This window comes from Chiloscyllium plagiosum, unplaced genomic scaffold, assembly GCF_037043375.1.
Source record: "Chiloscyllium plagiosum isolate Xiang-an unplaced genomic scaffold, Cpla_swu_hap1 HiC_scaffold_9, whole genome shotgun sequence".
NCBI classification, from domain to species: domain Eukaryota; kingdom Metazoa; phylum Chordata; class Chondrichthyes; order Orectolobiformes; family Hemiscylliidae; genus Chiloscyllium; species Chiloscyllium plagiosum.
Window position 1 is genome coordinate 9,196,475 of NW_028270147.1, and position 24,243 is coordinate 9,220,717.

A 24,243-nucleotide genomic window follows, 5' to 3' on the forward strand; every position below is an offset into this window, starting at 1 on the left:
TGTCGAGGGTGGGTGGTTAAATACGATCATAGAGGCAAAGACGTTTACAGTACAGAAAAATGTCCTTCAGTTCATCATGTCTGTGCAGGTTGAAAACATCCACCCCACCTAATTTCTAATCTCATTTTTCAACACTTCGCCCATAACCTCATATGCCTTGGCATCGCAAGTGCCCATCGAAATTTTTTTTAATGTTATGGGGGTTCCTGTCTCTACCAGTCTTACAGGCAGTGAGTTCCAAGTTCCCACCACCCTCTGGGTGAATTACACTTTCCTCACAGCCCCCTCTAAACCCTTACCTTAAATCCACGCCCCCTGATCTTGATGCCTCCATCAAGGGGAAAAGTTTCTTCCTGTCTACACTATCTTTGCCCCTCACTATTTTTAATGGAGGCCAAGATCAGATTGATCCAGAGAAGGCAGTGATGTAGAGGTAATGACAGATTTTTATTCATTAAGAAAGGTCTAGGACGATGGGAAAAGGCAGGTAGGGGGAGCCGAGGATTATCAGATCGACCATGATCCCGCTGAATGGCAGAGCAGACTCAATGGGCTGAATGACTTCTGTCTGCTCCTATATGTTATGCTTTAAGGTGGAATGCTCATACATTTCTTCTGTACGCTCTCTAAAGCCTTGACATTACTCCTAAAGTGCAGATTTTGAAACTGCACAGAATACACCAAATCAGACTAAGACTTAAACACTTAATGGTAAGGTCCTGGGGAGTGTTGCTGAACAAAGAGACCTTGGAGTGCAGGTTCATAGTTCCTTGAAAGTGGAGTCGCAGGTAGATAGGATAGAGAAGAAGGCGTTTGGTATGCTTTCCTTTTCTGGTCAGTGCATTGTGTTGGGAGGTCATGGTGCAGCTGTACAGGACACTGGGCAGGCTACTGCATGTAATTCTGGTGTCCTTCCAATTGGAAGGATGTTGTGAAACTTGAAAGGGTTCAAAAACGATTTACAAGGATGCTGCTAGAGTTGGAGGATTTGAGCTACAAGGAGAGGCTGAATAGATTGGGGCTGTTTTCCCTGGAGCATCGGAAGCTCAGGGGTGACCTTATAGAGGTTTATAAAATCATGAGGGGCATGGATAAGATAAATAGACAAGGTATTTTTCCTGAGTTGGGGGAGTCCCTAGAGGGCACAGGTTTAGGGTGAGAGGGGAAATATATAGTATAGATAGTAAATAGTAGGTAAACAGCAGCAAAAACAAAAACGTAGGTACAGGCGAATGTTCAGAGTTTGTGAGTCCGTTCCATATTCCTACTGTCTTTCTGTAGAGCAATCCTCTTAGCCCTATGCTTCTGCTCTATCCCCCATAGCCCTGCAAGATTATAGCACTCATGTCCATCCATCCAGTTTACTTTTGAAATCATTCACCATCTTTGATACAAACCACCTTTGGAAGCAGCAAGTTTCAGAATAAGAAAAACTTTAAAGAATTGGATCCAATTTTATCCGACATGGGCCAGAGTCACTGATCATCTACTGACACAGAATGTAAAGCTCAGAAACTGAGTATTAGACCCAAAAAGTACTCCTCATGAACCCCCCTTCCACTTGTTACTTACGTAGTAACCCTACAGTGTGGAAACAGGCCATTCAGCCCAACAAGTCCACACTAACTCTCTGAAGAGCATCCCACCCAGACTCGTCCCCTTACACTATCCCAAAATCCTGTATTTCCCTGGCTAATGCACCTAACCTACACATCCCTGAACACTATGGGCAATTTAGCATGGCAAATCCACATAACCTGCACATCTTTGGACTGTGGGAAGAAACCCACACAGACACAGGGAGAATGTGCAAACTCCACACAGACAGTCACCCGAGGCTGGAATTGAGTCCAGGTCCCTGGTGCTGTGAGGCAGCACAAGTTAGTGGCAGCCATGATTTCACTGAATGGTGGAACAGGCTTGAGGGGCTGAATGGCCTACTCCTATTCTTACGTCATGTTAAAACACGACGCCTGCAGCATGTCCTGAAATTTCTACTGGCTCTTGTGGTGTCCCTGCTTGGGGGCCTGGGTTCAAATCCCACTTTCTCCATACATGTGACATAAACAGGACTGAACTTTTTTTTTACAGGCTCTTATGATACAAAGCTGAAAATGTGTTGCTGGAACAGCGCAGCAGGTCAGGCAGCATCCAGGGAACAGGAGAATCGACGTTTCGGGCATAAACCCTTGATACAAAGGCAGTGCTTTTAGGTTAGAAGGTCCCGTGTTCAAATCCAACCTGCTCTTGGCAGGTGTAACACACCCCTGAACGGAGTGTATCTGTTCTGAGATTTATGTTTGCCAAACTTCCACTTGCGTTAATCGTCTGATGAATTTGAAAGCAAGTTCTAAATTCCAAGCTCTATCCTGGTGACGACCTTTCTCCTGAATTTTGATGTTTGCTTTATTAATGACCCCTCAGTTTGGGTGGTCTTATGAGTGGAATATCTTCCATGCGCCCCCTTTACTTCACTGTGGGCGGAAGGATTCCCTGGCAAGAACAAGCTCATGAAGTCATAGAGTCACAGTCATAGAAATGTACAGCATGGAAACAGAGGTCATTGATACCAGGAGCAGGAGTATGGCAGTTTGAGCTTGTTCCACCATTCAGTAGGATCATGGCTGATCCTGTATATCAGCGCCATATTCCTGTCTTCCCTCCATGTGCTTTGGTAACTTTAATATCTAACAGTATATCAATCTCTTCTCTGAATACGCCAGTGTCCCGGCATCCACATCCTTCTGTGGTGGAGAAATCCACAGACTGATCACTTTCTGAGTGAAGAAACAACTCTGCACCCTGAGACTCGAGCCCCTGATTCTAGAACTCCCCAGCCAGGGAAAACATCCTCCCTGTTTCTGGCCCGTTCCAGTCCTGTGAGAATTTCATCCATTTTATTCAGATCCCCTCTGAAATAACTCCATGCCATCACCATCACCAAGTCCCCCTTAATTTACACATGGAGGGTCCTCCACACCTATCCAGCTCCCTCAGAGCCAGCTCTCAGTGTGAACAGAAACTCCTGTTTCTATCTGTCAGCCAGGGTTCCCTGATTGGTCCAGATTAACAGCCCCAATCAGGGAACTCATATTCTTGTTACAATCATTACACTCTCATTCTTCTAAACTCTTAGACAATATAGGCACAGTTTGTTTTTTTGATGAGACAGAGCTACCTTTAAATTTATCCCTGTGCTGATCACACACCATTGTTTTTGGGTAGGCAATAAGGATTTTGTTGAACCCAAGCTGAACAAAACTTCAAGCTTTACGTTACTACAAATGTTTTGACTCAATAAATGAGCATACTGGTGCTTTATCAGTGTTAACAGCATGATACTGTCTGAATGTAAGCTGAAGAATCACACAATACCTTTTCCCTTTTAATTGCTTATACATAGAGGAATATATTATTCAATTCAGCTAGTCTATTATAACAGAGGATGATGAATGGACAGGCTGAATGAATACAAAGAAATGATGGTGACCACAAAACTATCAGACTGCTGTATTAATTCAACTGGGTCGTTAATGTCTTTCAGGGAAGGAAACAGCTGTCCTTACCCGACCGGAGTCTGTATGTCACTCCAGCATCACAGCAATGCGGTTGACACCTAACTGCTCTGGGAAATGGAAGAAAACACAAGACCTGCATTTACATGGCAACCATTACAACCACTGGACGACTCAAAGAACTTGAGAGCCCATGAAGTCCATTAAAAATATTAGCACCGTTATAATTGACTCAGCCCGCACTGCTGGCTAGAGAAGAGAATTCGAAACACGAGTGACACTCTGAGGGAAGAAATTCCACATGTGCGTTTTAAATGGGATACCCTTTATCTTTAATCAGACCGCTCTACTTCTAGGCAATGTCCACCTTGCCAAACCTGCTCAATATCTGACATGTATTAATAAGGTCACCTCTTATTCTTTAATATCCAATGAATTTAAGCCAATCAGCTCAACCCTTCCTTGGAAGGCAAGCCCATTATCCCAGGAAGTAGCTGTACAAACCAGAAGAGCGTAAGAAATAGGAACAGGACAAGCCCATCTGGCCCCTTGAGCCTGCTCCACCATTCAACAGGATCATAGCTGACCAAACACTCCTCACGTCCACTTTTCTGCCCTGTCCCCAGAACTCTTGATTCTCTGTATGGTCAAGAATCTATCCACACCTTTTCTGAAGTGTTTCCAACAAGAGTACATCCCTTCTTATGAAAGGTCCCAAAATTTTGCACAGATTTCTGTTTCCCAGTGAAGCCAGCATAGAGTTATGTTTATGTCCTGACTTGCTTCTGTTATTTTGATCTCCAGCTGATGTATCAGTGCAGTCGGGCCCTACTCAACCATCTTGCTCCTTTCAAAGAGTGATGTGCAGTCTGAGGAATAACTCATAAGAAACGATCTGTTATAAACAAAGCTGCCTGCTCCATACATTTCAAAGTATGGTGCTACGACACATCAGAGGGCCAATGAGTCACACAGTCATAGAGATGTACAGCACAGAAACAGACCCATCAGTCGAACCTGTCCATGCTGACTAGATATCCTAAATTAATCTAATCCCACCTGCCAGCACCCGGCCCATATCCCTCCAAACCCTTCCTATTCATATATCCATCCAAATGCCTCTTAAATGTTGCAATTGTACCAGCCTCCACCACTTCCTCTGGCAGCTCATTCCATACACACACACCAACCTCTGTGTGAAAACGTTGCCCCTTAGGTCCCTATTAAATCTTTCCCCTTCTCACCCTAAACCTATGCCCTGGAGGTTTGGACTCCACTACACTGGGAAAAAAATCTTATCCATGCCCCTCATGATTTTATAAACCTCTATACGGTCACCCCTCAGCATCTGATGCTCCAGGAAAAATAGCCTCAGCCTATTCAGCCTCTCCTGAAAGCTCAAATCTTTCAAACCCGGCAACATTCTTGTAAATCTTTTCTGAACCCTTTCAAGTTTAATATCTTTCCTCTAAAAAGGAGACCAGAACTGAACGCAGTATTCCAAAAGTGGCCTCACTAATGTCCTGCAATGTGGAGATGCCAGTGTTTGACTGGGGTGGTCCAAGTAAGAAGTCACATGGGTGGCACGGTGGCACAGTGGTTAGCACTGCTGCCTCACAGCGCCAGAGACCCGGGTTCAATTCCCGCCTCAGGTGACTGACTGTGTGGAGTTTGCACATTCTCCCCGTGTCTGCGTGGGTTTCCTCCGGGTGCTCCGGTTTCCTCCCACAGTCCAAAACTGTGCAGGCCAGATGAATTGGCCATGCTAAATTGCCCGTAGTGTTAGGTGCATTAGTGAGGGGTAAATGTAGGGGAATGGGTCTGGGTGGGTGCGCTTCGGCGGGTCGGTGTGGACTTGTTGGGCCAAAAGGCCTGTTTCTGCACTGTAAGAAATCTAATTAATGACACCAGAGGTCAGACTCTAACAGGTTTATTTGAAATCACGAGCTTTCAGAGCACTGCTCCTTCCTCAGGTGACGTGAGAGGGAAGCACACAGGCACAGAATTTACAGGCAGAGAGATCGAAAGATCATGCAAGTGGTGCAAGTGAAGTGCCAGTAGGCAGTATAATAAGTCTCTGTAGATGATCAAACGTGTCAGACGGTATGAGTAAAGTGTCAACAGCTGAATAACAAGTGAAGGGATAACCGAGAATCTGATTAATTGAGGCTTCATGATCTTTTGATTCTGAGCGTGTGTGCTTTTCTTCAGTTCACCTGAAGGGGCAGCGCTCTGAAAGCTTGTGATTTCAAATAAATCTGTTTGACTATAACCTGGTGTCATGTGACTTCTGACCCTGTACAGCTGCAACATGACATCCCAATTCCTCTACTCAACACACTGACTAATGACTTCGAGGAGAAAGTGAGGACTGCAGATGCTGGAGATCAGAAAGAAGGGCTTATCCCGAAACGTCGATTCTCCTGTTCCTTGGATGCTGCCTGACCTGCTGCGCTTTTCCAGCAACACATTTTCAACACTGACTAATGACGGCAAGCATACCAAATGTCTTCTTCACCATCTTGTCTACCTTCAAGGAACTCCCACTTCAAGGAACTATAAACCTGTATCCTAAGGTCTCTTTGTTCAGCAAGACTCCCCATTAAGTATACAAGTCCTGCCCTGATTTGTCTTACCGAATCTGGGTAAATATTTGTCGTGGTATTGGCTGGGGGAATGTATGGGTGGTAGGGGTCACAAATGCATTGCCTGGGTAGGTAGTTGAGGCAGGAAACCGCATAACCTTTAGAAAGTACTTTGAAGATCCCTAGTATGGAGGGATTGTCTAATGAGCAAAGGCTAAACAGACTGAGATTCTACTCACTGGAGTTTCGAAGAATGAGAGGTGATCTCATTGAAACACATTGGATTCCTAAGGCGCTCAAACAGGGTAAATGCTGACAGAATGTTTTGTATTCATTTTTTTGTATTCATTCATCAGATGAGGGTGTTGCATACTGGATGAGCATTTATTGTCCATCCCTAGTTGTCCAGAGGGTAGTTAAGAGTCAATCACATTGTTGTGGGTCTGGAGTCACATGTTGGCCAGACCAGGCAAGGATGGCAGTTTCCTTCCCTAAAGGACATGAGTGAATCAGATGGGTTTTTCCAATAATAGGTTCATGGTCGTCATCAGACCTTAATTCCAGAGTTTTATTAAATTCAAATTTCACCACCTCCCATGGTGGGTGTCAAATCAGGTCCCCAGAACATTCACTGGCTCATTGGATCAACAATCCAGTGATAAGATGACTTGGCCATTGCCTCCCATCTCATGGGAGAGTTTAGGACCAGAGGGCATAGTCTCAGAATAAAGGAACGCCAATTTAAGACTGAGATGAGGAGAAGCTTCTTCTCTCAGAGGGTTGTGAGTTTTTGGAACTCCTTACCACAGAGAGCTGTGGGGGCAAAGACCTTATGTGTATTTAAGGCTCAGATAGATACATTCTCGATCAGTCAGGAACCAAGGGTTACAGGGAAAGAGACCAGCCATGATCCTATTGAATGGCAGAGCAGGCTCAAGGGGCCAAGTGGTCAATCCTGTTCCTATTTCTTATGGTCTTATAGGCACTGGACATGTCATAACATTCAAGGCTATGTGTGGATTTAGAGTGATTTTTGTTTGTTCATACTCAATGGGCCAAAGGTCCTCTCCTGTACTGTAAGATCCACGATTATAATTTGTTTGATTCCGCAACTCCCAAGTTTTACACCACTCTCAATTAGTAAATGCACCATTAAAGTTAGTGAGGGATCGTACTCAGGGTCGACCAATTTACATTTCAGCGTTTTAAGTGAATGCAAAGAAAAACGAGAAAATATATTTGACAGGCATTTCGAGGGAATTGATAAAAATAAAGCAGATTTCACAGCTAACAGAAACAATCACTCCCGACATAGTGCACTGTTCCTCTACCAGGCTGAAAGGTTAAGAAGAATGAGTGGATCAGTTACCAGCATCACACGTAGGAGGTGGACTGTTGACAGAGAGGATGCACAGTGGGCTGCCATTCTACAGATGGTACATTTGAACACAACAGAAGAGGCATCCATCTTACGAGGCTTACAGAGGGACACACAGCAGGAATAAAGAGAAGGTGTATGATCTTTTAATGGATTTCCCCTCACAGTTAAGACTCTCAGATATTCCTACTTGCAGGCCTGCATTTTGATAAGAAGCAACCACTCCCCTTCAGAGCAGGCTTACAGCAGGGTAGTAGTCGAAAGGCTACAATCTACAACGTGACTTGTCAAGTTCAGCTCAGGAATCGACAACTCCGAAGGACTTAGAAGGTACACATGCTGACAAATAGGATGGATGTTTGACCTGCAGTTTGAGAATGTCTCTTACCCACACTCTAGTCGAGCGGTTCCGAGTCCTACTCACAGCATTCTTTGGGTACCAAATGGTTTGAGACTCTACAATACACAGACAAAACATCGACACAAATTTCTGCAGAAGAGGCACTGTCTAAAAGAGCACACCTCAGGCAAATCTTAGCTGTGTTTTGGGTGAGTCAGAGATGGGAGCATCAAATGAGCCAGGCAGTCGTGCATTTTCCAGTTATAAAGGAGACCAGTTTAACACTTAACATTCAAGACTCTTGCAAAAAAAACTCCTCCTAAGCCAAGGAACACAGAAAACAGAAGGAAAGGTTTGTACTCACTGTAGGGGACGCATTCATATTGGACCTCAAGATATTTGTAGGTCCCTGGACAAGGGTCGGGGAACACATCTGACCCCGTTACCACTACACATTGTGTTCGGTTGTTGCACCTGTGTGGGGAAAACACAAGACATTCCATTGAAGCAGTCAATCTCCAGACGTTCCACTACATGGTTTAATACACAGCCTGCTTTGTCACACAACAGGGTGGCAGGATCAATAGCTGGAGATACTTAATTAATATTACATTAGCAAATAAAATTAAACAGATAAGAAAAGGGTTTCTGGAGTACAAATGCAGTGCCTCATTGATTGGGTTAAATCTGACTGAACTGGAGGAAACTCAAAAGACAAGATAGTAAACAATTAGAGAAACAATTTACATATCTTCACACTATGATCAGTTCCCATTTTACTACTGCTTGCAAAACGAACATGAATTCTTGAGCAGAAATGCATACGGTCTATTGACCAGTTGAGATCAGCAGCATATTGTTCCATTGCGGCTGAGGCCTTATGTGCTGGAATTACTTTGTAATTTACTGACAATGGAGGCTGTTAAAACAAATGTTGGCACACAGATACTAGCTGGGGCAAGATTATAATCAAACAGAAAGTACCGCTCTCGACAACACTCTCATGACACGGGCTTAATCAGACCTCAAATCCCAGGGCTCATCCTCACAAAAGCAACAATATAACCTGCCCTTCTATCTCGTGAGTTTGGTTACACAGACTAACTCTCCTTTGTCCACTGTGAGCACGCACTTAACAAGACAGCACTATACAGGCACATTTTCAAACAGCGTACCAATAGGTTGTCAGAGTTGCTGGCCTTGAGTTTTCAGGGGTGACTGAGCGCGATCACAAGTAAAGCTCCGGGCCAAAGGTTAGGCGCAACGCCCAACCTCACCCAAGTAAAAACTCTTTCGTTTTGTCTGAGGGCTTGAAATTTAATTTTAAAACTGGGTCGCTGAACAAGGGCTGACTATGAAAGGGGGGATTTGGCAGGAGTGAAGGGACATACGTTGACCATTGGGCAGTAACCGACAGCAAGCAGAGATTCCAGAACAAGGATGGATTTGATATACGGAATACTTGCTTCCTGATGATTGTCGGACTGAATATCCCTTGGGTAAGGTTTGATTTTTGATGGCTGGATTTATCTGTTTCCAAAAGATCAAGTGGGGATTTTGAGTATCATTTGAAATGACACGGGTGTCTTTCCCCTTGCGTAGAACGTGGAGGTCACTGGCTCGGCTCACAATTGTTTCCCATCCCCAACTGGCCTTAGAATCCTGAACAGATGGAAAGAGGCCATTCAGCCCATTGAGTCTGCACTGACCCCCTGAAGAGCATCCCACACTCATCCCATTCCATTTGGGGCAGCACGGTGGCTCAATGGTTAGCACTGCTGCCTTACAGTGCCAGAAGCCTGGGTTCAATCCCAGCCTCAGGCGACTGCCTGTGTGGAGTTTGCACATCCTCCCCTCCCCCATGTCTGCGTGGGTTTCCTCTGGGTGTTCCGGTTTCGTCCCACACTCCAAAGATGTGCAGGTTAGGTGAATTGGCCATGCTAAATTACCCATAGTGTTCCAAGGTGTGTAGGTTAGATGCATTAGTCAGGGGTAATTGTAGAGTAATAGGGTAGGGAATGGGTCTGGGTGGGTTACTCTTGGGAGAGTCAGTGTGGACTTGTTGGGCCAATGGCCCTGTTTCCACATTGTAGGCATTCCATTCACCCAGACCCAATCACCCTGCCCTAACCCCACATTTCCCATGGCTAACCCACCCAGTGTACACATTAAGGCAATTCAGGATGGCCAATCCACATACGCTGCATATCTTTGGACTGTGGAAGGAAACAGGAGCATCCAAAGGAAACCCATGCAGACCATGAGCAAACTTGAACCCAGGTCCCTGGCGCTGGGAGGCAGCAGTGCTAACCACTGAGCCAACCTGCCTAACATGGATCATTTCTAGAGGGCACTGAAGAGTTAAAGACATTTCTGTGGACCCAGAGTTACATATCGAGGAAGGATGGCAGAGTGCCTTCCTTAAAGAAGGAGACTCCCACTAGAGAAAAACACCAGTAACAGTCAGAAATCCTTGGAAATGAATATACTGGTCCACCAATTTGGTGTATGTAAGAGGAGTCAGACTATCATGTCTCAAAACATGATAGTTTTTCCTTTGGGCTAACAAGTCAAACCTCAAGGAATCAAAGTTTCACAGCCATATTATGTGTTTGTAAACTGCTTCATGTATGCTACCTTCAAAATATGGTAAAAATCTAACACATCCAACAAACACCACACACCCAGGTCCAAGTCAAAATCTCAAAGTGCTTAATTTCTTTTAAAACATTCATTTTTTGCAAATTCCTTGTTTGGTCCTGTCTCACTGCCCCGGGGCATCTCTCGGTCTTGAGAGTTATTCCCTTGATTGACAGGTGAAGGTGATGCACTTTATATACTTCTGAGGAATGGAGGCAAAGTGAACACAGTCAGTGGGCTAAAATTCCTGCCAGTGTCCCCTGATGTAAAGCAACTCACAGGCTGTCCCTACACAGACACTTGGGCTTGGGAACTGTTGAAGAGTTTCACTCATTACTGTCACTGATTCCTCACTGTCCCTGTCTGTCCAGAAAAACTCCCCACCACCATGTTTCTCTCTAACCATGCTTACACATGGCAGTCTTAGTCGTACTGGTCACGAATTCATGTAAAGACCTATCGTGTTCACCTTTGCCTTTTACAGCAGGAAGTCTGCAGTCCTTACACTGCCGAGGTTACATCTGACTCCAAACCCATAGGATGACTCTGAATTGCTGCATAATTGACCTCGTAAGACCCTCAGTTGCATTCATTTTTACCACTATCTGCAGTGAGATAATCGAGAATAGGCATTAAGTCCTGGGCTACCCAGCAATGCACACATGGGACATAGGAATGTGAGCAAATAAACAAGAAACAGGAGCAGGCTATTCAGCCCCTCAAGCCTGTTCCACCATTCAACGATCTGTGACCTCACTCCATTTCCCTGCCTTTTGGCTCATATCTTTTAATACCTTCGCTTAATGAAAATCTGTCACAGATGTGGAATTAATGACTGATTCTGCATCCACTAACATTTGTGGAAGAGAGTTCTCAGCAACTAGCAGCCTTTCTGTTCACACCCTGTGAATCAAGGACACAGTCACAATTTTAGCTACATGCGAGGCAAACTTCAGAGGGCAAACCAGCATGTTTCTGAGCGAGTTTGTCTACTCCTGGTCGTTAATGACAGCTCAGCACAGCAAATCCTTTCTCTCAGGAGCTAAGACTTAATAGAATAGGGTAGCCCTTATATATTGTGTGGAACTGTGGGTGCAGCATGCAGAATGGTAGAGGTGATTCAATGTCAGAAACATTATACTGACCTCCATAATTTCTACTTGCATCTTACTACCGAAACCACTAGCAGGGTCCAGTTTCCACTGCGACCGATTCAGCATGCACATAATCGACCCAAATAAGCATTTTGCAGGTCGGATTTCAAAAGATTTTATGTACAATCCGAACTCTGGTATAGATTTACAACAATGCCAAAAGGGTTTATCGAAGGCACTGCACAGTATGTTTGTGCCATTTTCAGAGCAGGCTTTGATGTCTTAATGCTGAATGATTTGAACACGCGGTTCAAACTCGGAGGCCTCAGGTGCACGCACAGTATTGAAAATTGACTTTGCTATTTCTCCTGGGGCAGTTGTGGCCCTGACACTGTGATTCTCTGCCTTCATGGCAGTGACTTTTAACTCAACCCAAAGGGTCCGGATCAACATGAGCAAAGGTAACTTTGCAAAAATTAAAGCCTCAACTTCAGAGTCCAGAGAATCTATAACGCACAGATATCCGCAAATCATTTGCAAGCAGAACAAAGGTCAGTGAGCTCATCTAACAGTCAGGAACATGTTCTAGACGTGGTCACACTATTTATGGCACCCAACTGCTTTTGCTCCCCTTCTCCCTCTCCGTTAGTCCTTGCCGATTTGAGATTCAGTTTGGAACTCAATGTGGACTATCCTGACTTTGTGTTAAATAGCTGACAGAGAGTTGGCTGCTCAGTCCCATACACCTCGTGGAATGGGGAGAACACATGTTGACTTCAGTGGGGGTAAAGATTGAGGGAGCTGCACCAACAGGCCACTGTCTGCTATACACGACCACTCAAGGCCAACATCCAGTTCACTGACTACTTGTTTGGAAGGTCAATTCTGATTCAAAGCAGAGAAAATTCTGTAGGAGCAGATTACTGCAGATAGAGTCATAGACTCCTATAGAATGGAGACGGGCCCTTTGGCCCGAACTGATCCATGCCGACCAAAATATCCGTCCATAACCCATTTCACTGCACTTGGCTCATATCCTTCTGAGCTGAAAATGTGTTGCTGGAAAAGCGCAGCAGCATCCAAGGAGCAGGAGAATCTACGTTTCGGGCATGAGCCCTTCTTCAGGAATGTTGATCTCCAGCATCTGCAGTCCTCACTTTCCCCTCATATCCTTCTGATCCTTTCCTATCCATGTATTTATCCAAATGCCTTTTAAATGTTGGTAATGTCCCCGCCTCAACCACTTCCACTGGTAACTTCATGCGTACCACCCTCTGTGTAAAAAAGATTCCCCTCAGGTTCACTTTTATTCTTTCCCCTCTAACCTTAAACTGATGCCCTCTTGTCTTCGATTCCCCAATCCTGGGGAAAAAAAAACTGAGTGCATTCACCCTATTGATGCCTCTTATGATCTTAATTCGGAGATGCTGGTGTTGGACTGAGGTGCACAAAGTTAAAAATCACACAACACCAGGTTATAGTCCAACAGGTTTAATTGGAAGCACACTATCTTTCGGAGCGACGCTCCTTCATCAGGTGATTGTGGAGGGCTCGATCGTAACACAGAATTTATAGCAAAAATTTACAGTATGATGTAACTGAAATTATACATTGAAGAATTGATTGTCTGTTAAGCCTTTCATCTGTTAGAATACATTGATAGTTTCACTTCTTTCATGTGTAAATCACAAAACTCTTTTTTTAAAAAGTTGCATTCTCGGGTTAGCTGTTAACAATGGTGATAGCTAGACAATATGTTGAAGGTGTTAGCCCCCTGTGTTCTCTGTCTATGACCTGATGTTTAGATTGATTCCAATCTAAAAAGTGAGATAACAGAATTTTTCATAAATTCATGCAGTTTTTGAGCTCAGAGTTCTACATGAATGTATGTGGTTTTTGAGTAAAGTGCAATGTAACTCTGAAAGTACAAAAAAAATTCACCACACAAAATATATGTGTGCATGTGGGTCTTTGTCTGTCTGTGTGTGTGTCTGTCTGGGGTGGGGGCTGTGAGTGTGAGAAAGTGTGTGTGTGTGTGTAGTGAGTGCAGAGTGTCTTATATACTTCAATAAGATCCCCCTGACACCCTTGTCTCCTACACTCTAAAGAAAAATGTACTAGCATGTCCAACCTCTCCCTATAACTCAGACCGTTGTGTCCTGGCAACATCCTTGTAAATTTCTTCTGCATTCTTTCCAGTTTAATAACATCCTTCCGATAGCAAGGTGACCAAAATGGAACACAATACTTCAAGTGTGGCCTCAGCAATGTCCTATATTACTTCCTAACTTCTATACTCAATGGCCTGACTTATGAAGGCCAGATGCTGGAATCTACTGAAAACAAAAGTGCTGGAAATCACAGCGAGTCAGGTAGCATCCGTGCAGAGAGCAAGCAAAATGTTTCGAGTCAAGGACATTAGCTTGCTCTCTGTCCATGGATGCTGCCTGACCCGCTCTGATTTCTAGCATTTTTTGTTTTCAGAGAAAATGCTGCCTCATCCATGATGTCAAGGGAGGGGAGACATGCAGAAGGCTGCAGTCTGAATCCTGAGGACGTGACGTGGAAGAAGTCAAGGTGTAAGGTGGGAGCTAATGGCGTCAAATCTTCTGCTCCATGTTTACCCACAACCCCTACTCCTACTTCTACTGGATTAATTGGGTCACATTGTTCATTCCTCTTTTTAAGTCAGATTCTACATCAGTTTGACCACTCAAAGAGTTATCTATACTCCTCTGGGGAGGTGGTGGCATAATGGGAACATCATTGGATGAGTCATCTCCAAACCCAGGCTAATATCCCAGGAGGAGAAAGTGAGGTCTGCAGATGCTGGAGATCAGAGCTGAAAATGTGTTGCTGGAACAGCGCAGCAGGTCAGGCAGCATCCAGGGAACAGGAGAATCGACGTTTCGGGCATAAGCCCGAAGATTCCTGAAGAAGGGCTTATGCCCGAAACGTCGATTCTCCTGTTTCCTGGATGCTGCCTGACCTGCTGCGCTGTTCCAGCAACACATTTTCAGCTCTAATATCCCAGGAGCAAAAGGTTTGAATCCCACCATGCTCGACGGTGAAATTTAATGAATTGAATGAGAAATCTGGGATCACTGTTGATTCTTATAGACTCTATCTGGTTTAGGAATGGTTAAGTTAAGGAATCTGGTTAAGTTAAGGAATCTGGTTAAGTTAAGGAATGTTCCTATGGCACAGTGGTGTGGAGGTGCCAGTGTTGGACTGGGGTGGACAAGGTCAGAAGTCACACAACATCAGTGTGCCAACATGGCAGGCACAGTGGCTCAGTGGTTAGCACTGCTGCCTCACAGCACCAGGGTCCCAGGTTCAATTCCAGCCTCGGGTGACTGTCTGTGTGGAGTTTGCACATTCTCCCCCGTGTCTGTGTGGTTTTCCCCCGGGTGCTCCAGTTTCCTCCCACAGTCCAAAGATGTGCAGGTCAGGTGAATTGGCCAGGCTAAATTGCCCCATAGTGTTAGGTTAATTAGTCAGAGGGAAATGGGTCTGGGTGGGTTACTCTTCGGAGGGTCGGTGTGGACTGGTTGGGCCAAAAGGCCTGTTTCCACACTGTAGGGAATATAATCTAACCAGGTTATAGTCCAACAGGTTTATTTGATATCACAAATTTGCAAGCGCTGCTCCTTTATCACGTGAAGTGAAGGGGAATGCACAGGCACAGAAGATATAGGTGGAGAGATAAGGGCAAGATAATTCAAGGTAATTGAGAGTGTCAACAAATGGTGTGACTGGGGTGTCGACAGGCTGAATAATAAGTCTCTGCAGGTGATCAAAAGTGTCAGACGGTATGAGTAAACTGTCAACAGCTGAATAACAAGTGAAGGGATGACCTATGAATTGATTAATTAAGGCAGAGAGATATTTACAAGTAATCAAAAGTAAGATGGTTCTGGAGATGAACCAAACGGCTGGAATAACATGATAGGTATCAGAGTCGCATGATGAGATTGTAACCAAAGTAACAAATAATCCACACCTGCACAAACAAATTATGATAGAGAGGTAATCACAAGTAATTAAGGTTATAGTGTCAAAGCCAAACAGTAAGGAAGATTTTACAAATACAGAACAGTGTGGTAGTGTTACATGTAGCGCGACATGAATAAGATCACAGTTGAGTCCATCCTCGTGACTATCTTTGGTTCATCTCTGAACAGGATTGATTTGGAAAATATCTCCTTCTTTAAAAAAGGAACTTTGCTATCTTTGCATTCCATGGACTACACGTGACTCCAGACCGACAGCAATGTGGCTGACTCTTACCCTTTGAAATGATGTTGCAAACCACTCAGTTCATGGGCAATTAGGGATGGGTGGTAAATGCTGATCTAATCAGAGCCACACAAACTCCTTTAATTAAAGAGGAAAAACATAGCAGAAGGAGCATGCTGCAGAATTATTTTTCACAGCTCCTCCCCTCTCATATGTAGCTTTGTGTCACTTCCACATTTGCATTGCGCCTATTTTTGAATGTGGGGATCACATACCATGAACTCCATGCGTCTGGGGCGCCTCCTCCAGTTCCCATAAATACAGCAGACCTCACCCATTACACCTCACAATTCCTTCAGGATTGGAACACACTTATCCCATCTGCTACAGGTGCCCTGTAGGCATTTAAAGGCTCACATTGTCTTCAGAACACATGCTTCACTGACCCTTACACATGTTATAGATTCCTCAGACAAAACCAGTGCATCGGAATGTGGTCGTGGTCTCAAATTTGCAGGAAAGAACTGATGGGAATGGCTCACAATACACATCTGCTTTTGACTTTCTCTCCAAAAGGGCCCTGACAGAATCCGTCTGGGCTTTAACTGCCACAAATCTGTCTGAATCACTTCATTTCAAAGACAAACATTTTGTCCCTTTGTTGCTCCTTGATCCAACACACTTCTGTCTGTATCCTAAAGTGGATCAGCCATGATCCTATTGAATGGCGGAGCAGGCTCAAAGGGCTGAATGGCTTCCTACTTTCAATTGTATACATAGATTCATATGGTACAGAACAGGCCCTCATCAACACATACTAACAGATTTAAGAACAGCTTCTTCCCTGCTGTTATCAGACTTATGAATCTCTCATAGTTTAGAGGTAACATTTCTCTACACCTTCTCTGTAACACTATACTCTGCATTCTGTTCTGTTAACCTGATGAACTTATGTCAGGTATGATCTGACAGGTTAGCATGTAAAACAATACTTTTCACTATATCTCAGTACATGAGACTAAAAAATCAAATTAAATTAAACCAAAGCAAAACCTACAGCCGACCATAGAATCATAGAGATGTACAGCATGGAAACAGACCCTTCGGTCCAACTCTTCCATGCCGATCAGACATTCTAAATTAGTCTAGTCCCAGTTGCCAGCACCTAGCCCATATCCCTCTGCACCCTTCCTATTTGTATACCCATCGTGATGTCTTTAAAATGTTGTAGTTGTATCAGTCTTCACCACTTGCTCTGGCAGCTCATTACTTTTGATGTCTGTTAATCTTTCCTAGATCCACTCCAATGTCTAGATACCTGAACTCAAACAGCAAAGGCAATAACTATGCAGCTTCCCTGCTGTGTCAGACAGCAGTACAGGTTTCTTTCTCTGACCGGGCAGTCAGTGCCTTTGTCTGTCTTCCTCCTTTTAAAAGATTTCATCTTCTGTCCCCCAAAGCACACCTTACTGCCAAAAATATACTACTACCTACACTAGTCTCACTTTCCCCTATTAGACCCATAGCCTTGAATGGTATGACATTCCATGTGCTTATCTAAGAATTTTTCAATTACCTTCCCAGGCAATGCATTCCAGATCCCCCACCACTCTCTGGGTGAAAACCCTTCTCCTCCAATCCCCTCTAGACTTCTTGTCTTCCACTTTAAATTATGCCCCCTTTGTTTGTGACCTTTCACCTCACAGGTGTAAAAAGCCCTGTGCGCTTGGTACTTTGTGCTAATTCACCCACCTTGGTTTCCAGTTTGATAGTGCTGCATTGTAGAATTCTCATGCTTGTTTCCCTTCCTGTTCTTACTCTCACAGGGTAGATATCGATTCAGCCTTGCCCTGTCAGCAAACTTGGATATACAACTCTTTGTTTCTCTGTTCACATTGTACCTTTTAACCTCCTTCCTATGACAACACCTTGCAAATCTACAACCTTTACCACTTAGAAGGACATGGGAAACCCACTGCCTAAAAGTTCCCATCCAAGCCATACACCATTTGGACTTGGAAATATAATGTTGCTCCTTCACTGATTTTCCAGTGACTTGCTTCCGGTCTTCTCTTCCGAAGGGTGAAACTTGCTCACCTTTGAGATGTGCTGGTCAGGTTACAAGGATGTACGGACCCACTGTCATGTAACAAATATACATTTTAGATAACATGTAGTTATATTGTTCAGCATTTTTCTTTGGTACTTATTTTAAATTGTTTATTTAATGTGAACTTTGTATTGATACGGAGATAAAGTAGATAAAGTATCCCCATAACAAGAGACAAAAAACACTGCAGATGCTGGAATCCAGGGTAGACAGGCAGGGGGCTGGAAGAACACAGCAAGCCAGGCAGCATCAGGTGGTGGAGAAGTCGATGTTTCAGGTTTAACCCTTCATTCCTGGAGAGTTATCGCCAAAACGTTAACTTCTCCATCTCCTGATGCTGCCTAGCTCTTCCAGCCCCCTGCCTGTCTACTTTGGATTTCAGCACCTGCAGTTTTTTTTTGTCTCTTGATATGGGGATACCAGCGTTGGGCTGGGATAGACAAAGTCATAAGTCACACGCCACCAGGTTACAGTCCAACAGGTTTATTTGAAATGGGGTGCCTGTGCGCTTTCCTCCACTTCACCTGAGGAAGGAGCAGCAGTCTGGAAGCTTGTGACTATAACCTGGTGTGGGGTGACTCGTGACTTTATTTGTGTTGTGCAGGTCCGGTCATGTGATAACCTGCAGGGGTCCTTGATCTGCCTGCCCTATCATGGGATTATTGGGGAGCACTCCTTGTTCAAATCCTCCTCAGGCTCACATTTTCAGATCTTTTACCTGGCATGTTGCTGATTCAACTACTGCTCACAGTAGGCTTTTCTTCTACATCAATTTTCCTTCTATTTTTCACATTTCCCTTCACCTTCACATGACCCTTTTATTACTGTTCACTTCCTTTCTTCATCTCCATTTTTGAAAGATAGGCGACTGTCACCCAATGATTCGTACTTGGTTAACCTTGACCACTCTTACTCACGCTGTCCTTCATGTGTCTCCCAGTTTCTCCATCTCTGATTCATGTCCTTACCAACTTGTAGGCTAACGTTTCAGCTATGACTTCCTATTTCCTCAATTATTCTCCTCCATCATTGTTGACAGGGCCCTCGAACATCTCCCTGTCACCTCCCACACTTGTGCTATCACTTAGCAACTCGCTATTTTAGTCAGGCAGTGCTCCCACTTCTTGACATAGAACGGAGTTCAGCTCTTTCAGCTCATCCTGCCCCCATTGTTCAGGATGGCAGATGTTACTACTGTGTCTGCTATTCCCATCTCACCTCCTAGACCACAGGCTTTCTTTCTTGTCCAACTATCTTTTGCCTCCCTTTTCATTATTTCATCTTGATTAGACTCCCTACAACGTGGATACAGGCCCTTCGGCCCAACACATCCACACCGACCCTTCAAAGAATAACCCACTCAGAGCCATTTCCCTCTGACTAATGCACTTAACACTACGGGTAATTTAGCATGGCCAATTCACCTGACCTGCACATCTTTGGACTGTGGGAGGAAACCGGAGCACCCGGAGAAAACCCACGCAGACACGGGGAGGATGTGCAAACTCCACATAAACAGTCATCTGAGGCTGGAATCGAACCTGGGTCCCTGGTGCTGTGAGGCAGCAGTGCTAACCACTGAGCCACCGTGCCGCCCCACCACTGAGCCACCGTGCTCTGCCTTCCGTGTTATTTCAAATCTTCCTTCCCTTCTTCGGGGTGGCTCAGTGGTTAGCACTACTGCCTCACAGTGGCAGGGATCTGGGTTCAATTCCAGCCTTGGGTGACTGTGTGGAGTTTGCACATTCTCCTTGCGTCTGCGCGGGTTCCCTCCGGGTGCTCCAGTTTCCTCCCACAGTCCAAAGATGTGCAGGTCAGGTGGACTGGCCATGATAAATTACCCATAGTGTGCAGGATTGTGTAGGCTAGGTGGATTAGCCATGGGAAATGCAGGGTTACAGGGATGGGGTAGGTCTGGGTGGGATGCTGGAGGGGTGGTGTGGACTCAATGGGCTGAGTGGCCTACCTCCACACTGTAGGGATTCTATGATTAGAGTGTTTAGTTGTACCCCAAGCTTGCATTTTACAGACCCTTTAGACACAGCCGGTCAATTAAAAGAACAACATAAAAGCTGGAAATCTTGAGGCAGATCATACAGTGTCTGTGGAGACAGAAACCCAGTTAGTGTCCCATGTTCAAGACCCTCTGTCTGAACTGGGAGAGTTTGGAAATGTGATAGATTTTAAGGCAGTGGAGAAGGTGGAGAGAATATTTTTGAGAATGATTCTGGGGACAGAGAGTCGGTTACGAGGATAAATTTGGAAAGCCTCTTTGGAGAGGAGACGTTTCGATGAAGATTTCCAAAACCACGAGTTTTCTGGACAGAACAGACAGGGGAGAAACTCTTGGCCTCAGCAATTGGATCGAGAGCCAAAGGTCACCGAGTGAAAGCAACTGGTAAAAGAGGCAATGATGACTTGAGGATTTTCTTTGCAACCAAGTGAGTGGTTAGGATCAGGAATGCAGTGACAGAGAGTGTACGTGGTGGAGGCAGGTTCAGTCACGGCTTACAAAAGGAAATGATGCATGGAATCCTCGTAGAAACGATTTTCTGGGAAAATTCATGAATGGGAATGGCAGAGTTGGCTTTACATAGAACAGAAGCAGACAGGGCAGTCCAAATAGCCTCCTTTTTTTCCGTAACCATCCTACATTTCTCACTCAGGCAACAATCCGGAGGCAAGGAAACAATCCGTACAGGATGGAAAGAGGCCATTTGATCCATCAAGTCCTCACTGACCTTCCAAAAAGCACCCCACCCAGCGCCATGGCTAATCCACCCCTCGGACACTATGGGCAATATAGTATGGCCAATACACCTAATCTGCACTTCTTTGGACCATGGGAGGAAACCTGTGCAAACTTCACACAGATGGTCAGCTGAAGGTGGAATTGAACCCGGTGCCTGGCACTATGAGAAAGCAGCACTAACCACTGAGCCACCAACATTAAGACTTGCATTCTAGTCCTGTTAATGTGTGTAGGTTTCATATTGCTGCAGTCAACAGATCTCCGTGTTGCGATTTGATGATTTGCCAAAATATTAGACAAACCATTTTAAACGCAAAAAAAATCTTCCAAAGGTTTGGGCTGAACAAGTTCAAATCAGACAAAACAACATCGCAGAAGAAAACATTGCCACTGATGTTTAGAGGGGCTAATTGGCTCCAACTCCAGCCTTTAACAAAACGACCCTCTCCACAATGACTGGTTCACTGCGGTGGCTGCAATGGCTCTCTCTCTCTCTCTCTCTGCAAACTGTATTGCCTACCTTCTAAAATTGGTAGCGTCATCAAAATTTGATGTTCTGCTTGCAATGTTCTCATCCAGCTAATTAATAAAACATTACAAACAGCAACAGTCTCAGAACGAATCCCTCATGGGCTTATCTGGTCATTGATGTCCAGCATAAACCAATAATAGCCCCTCTGTTTCCTATTAATTATCCAATTTGCAACATCCTCCGTGATCCCATGAAGTCTACTTCAGTCGTAGGCATTTTACGAGAGACCTTATCAAATACCTTTTAAAAGTCTAGATATCCACAAAGTTGCCCTTAACCACTAACTTAGTTATGTACCTTAAACATGCTCATAAATTTGTACAGCTTGACCTGCCTTTCATGAACTCATGTTGACTTTGATTCATTGCCCTTTATTCTTACTAAATGCTCTTGAATTGCTTCCTTTATAATAGATTCCAGCAATTTCCCACTGCAGATGTCAAGCTAACTGGGTTATAATTCCCAAGATCATGCTTTCGACCTTTTTTAAAGATGGGAATTACATTAGCTGTTACTTGCTCTTTTGGTACCACCCAGTGTTTAACGAGCTCAGCAGATTTTCCCTCCTCAGCACCAGTGACTTTTACCGAATTCCTTTTATATTTAAATGCTCTTGGACGTATTCCATCTGCATCTGGCATTCTGCAAATCTGCAATGGCTCACTTTTCTTAATGACGCTTTCTTTATTTGGCAACTGAGCTAGAGATGCTCTCAGTTGGTCACAGGTTTAGGGAAACAGTGCTCAACAGATTCTAGAATAATTATATCTACTCAAATCATTGCCATGGAGTGAAACTGCCACCCGAGCTTGGTGGCACACTGCAATCAGGTCACAAATTCAAAAAAGATTGAAGGTTCTCTTCTCAGGATACTGAACTGTGAAGCAAACTGGACTGAAGGGGTCTGGCATTGTTTCAGATGACTTCCAAACTGACAATGAGCAACTCGGAAAAGAAAAAAGGCAAAGTTATGTCGTGGGATCTTGCTGTGCGAAAATAGCTGCCATATTTCTGGACATGACAGGAGCCATGGGACATCAAAATAATCCATTCCGTGCAAGGTGCTTTTGGGCTGTTCTCTCACAGCACTATGTCACAGTTAAGAGACTTTCTTCTTTAATCTTTTCTGTACTTTGAACATACTCCTAAGATACTTTTTATTATTTCCTTTGATGTCCACCACAATTACTTCTTTTATTCTTCTTACATATCACTGGTTATCTCAGTGATGTAAATCTGTGCAAACTCCCACTCATTCCTCACATTGGATGAGTTGATTTTGCTTTTCCTGGTGATTGCACTCTGTTCCTAGAAATTTATTAGGTACATATCCGTACCAGAGTAATTGACCGGAATGCAAAGATGGCCATCAAGAATGGCCGCCTGCACATTCTCAAAGGGGCCCGGTATCAGCTCCTGTTAACACCTCAACATGATCCGAATTTGACTGGGCTATGACGCACCATCAATATGGCGCTCCACATTGTTCTTATGGAATCCATACTCCAAAGCACAATCCAGGACCAGGACAGAAGAGAATAAGATAAAGAAGCTGAGCTGATGCAGTGCCTGTCACAACTTCCAGACATCCTAAAGCATCTCCCAGCCAAGGGAGGAATGTTTTGATGTGCGATCACCTCTGTCAAGTCGGACACTCTCTGTATCACTGAAGTCTTGTGGGCCAGAAGGAGGTCACTCAGCCCACACTGTCTCTTAACCTTTTGTCTTCTCCCCATATCCCTGCACATCATTACTACCCAAATAACCATCCAATGCTCTTTCGAATGCCTCAATTGAACCTGTCTCTACCTCGCTTCCAGGCAGTGCATTCCAGACCCTAACTACCTAGTTTTTATCTCACATCACAGTACAGTGGCTCAGTGGTTAGCACTGCAGCTTCACAGCGCTAGGGATCTGGGCTTGATTCCAGCTTCAGGCGACTGTCTGTGTGGAGTTTGCACATTCTCCCTGTGTCTGCGTGGGTTTCCTCCGGGTGCTCCAGTTTCTCCCACTGTCCAAAGATGTGCAGGTTAAGTGAACTGGCCATGCTAAATTGCCCATAGTGCTAGGTGCATTAGTCAGAGGGAAATGGGTCTGGGTGGGTTACTATTCAGAGGGTCGGTGTGGACTTGTTGGGCCGAAGGGCCTGTTTCCGCACTGTAGGGAATCTAATCTAATCTAAATTGCCCAATGGAGTTCAGGGATGTGTAGGTCAGGTGCATTCGTCAGGGGTAAACATGGAGTGGGTCTGGGTGGGTTGCTGTTCAGAGGGTCGGTGCAGACTTGTTGGATTAAATGGCCTGTTTCCATGCTGTGGGGATTTCATGATCATCACCCTTGCTTCTTTCACACATCACTTTAAACCTATGCCCTCGCACTTGTTCCTTAATGAGTGGGAACAGCTTCTCTTTTCTCTCCTTCATCCAGCCCACACATGATTTTGAAAACCCCAATCAAATCTCTCTTAGCCTTCCTCTCTTCAAACAGACGAGCCCCAACTTTTTCGATCTATCCTGGTAGCTGAATTTCCTCAGGAGCCATTCTTGTAAATCACTTCCGTGCTCTCTCCGATGCGTCCACACCAAATTGTGCAACATAGCAATTCAATAAAGACTCAATCATTCAACTCAGGCAATTATTTGTCTAAGGAATAAATTTTGGTTAGATTGCCTTTGCTCTCAGTTGGGGAGGTGATGGACTTGGGGTTTTGTTGCTGGATTAGCAACCAGGAAATGTCCTGGGGACCCAGGTTCAAATCTGGCTTTGATTGGTTGAATTAGCTATGGGGGTCAAAAGCATTTGTTGAATGGTGACCATTCAGGGATTGCTGGCCAAATCCCGAACTGGCCTACGTTTCAGACCCAATTGCTAGACCATTCATCCAGAAACCCAGGTAATGTTCTGCGCACTTGGGTTCAAATCCCACTACGGCAAATGGTGAATTCAGTTTTTTTTGGAAAATTGAACGATGACTGTGAAACTGTCGCCATTTGTGGGTAAACACCCACCCGGTTCACTAATGTCCTTTGGGGAAGGTAACTGCTGTCCTTATCTGGTC

At 44.6% G+C, this 24,243-nt stretch overlaps 1 protein-coding gene across 17 annotated transcripts in view; it reads right to left on the reverse strand.

The window, feature by feature from the left end:
• Nucleotides 1-24,243, reverse strand: part of adgrl2a (adhesion G protein-coupled receptor L2a) — a 1,095,933-nt gene that overhangs the window by 171,309 nt on the left and 900,381 nt on the right. For all 17 annotated transcript variants that reach the window (XM_087990388.1, XM_087990387.1, XM_087990393.1 and 14 more), the window contains one exon: nt 8,183-8,292. In XM_087990388.1, the coding sequence (XP_087846514.1) occupies nt 8,183-8,292 (110 nt within the window). The remainder of the gene's footprint in view (nt 1-8,182; nt 8,293-24,243) is intronic.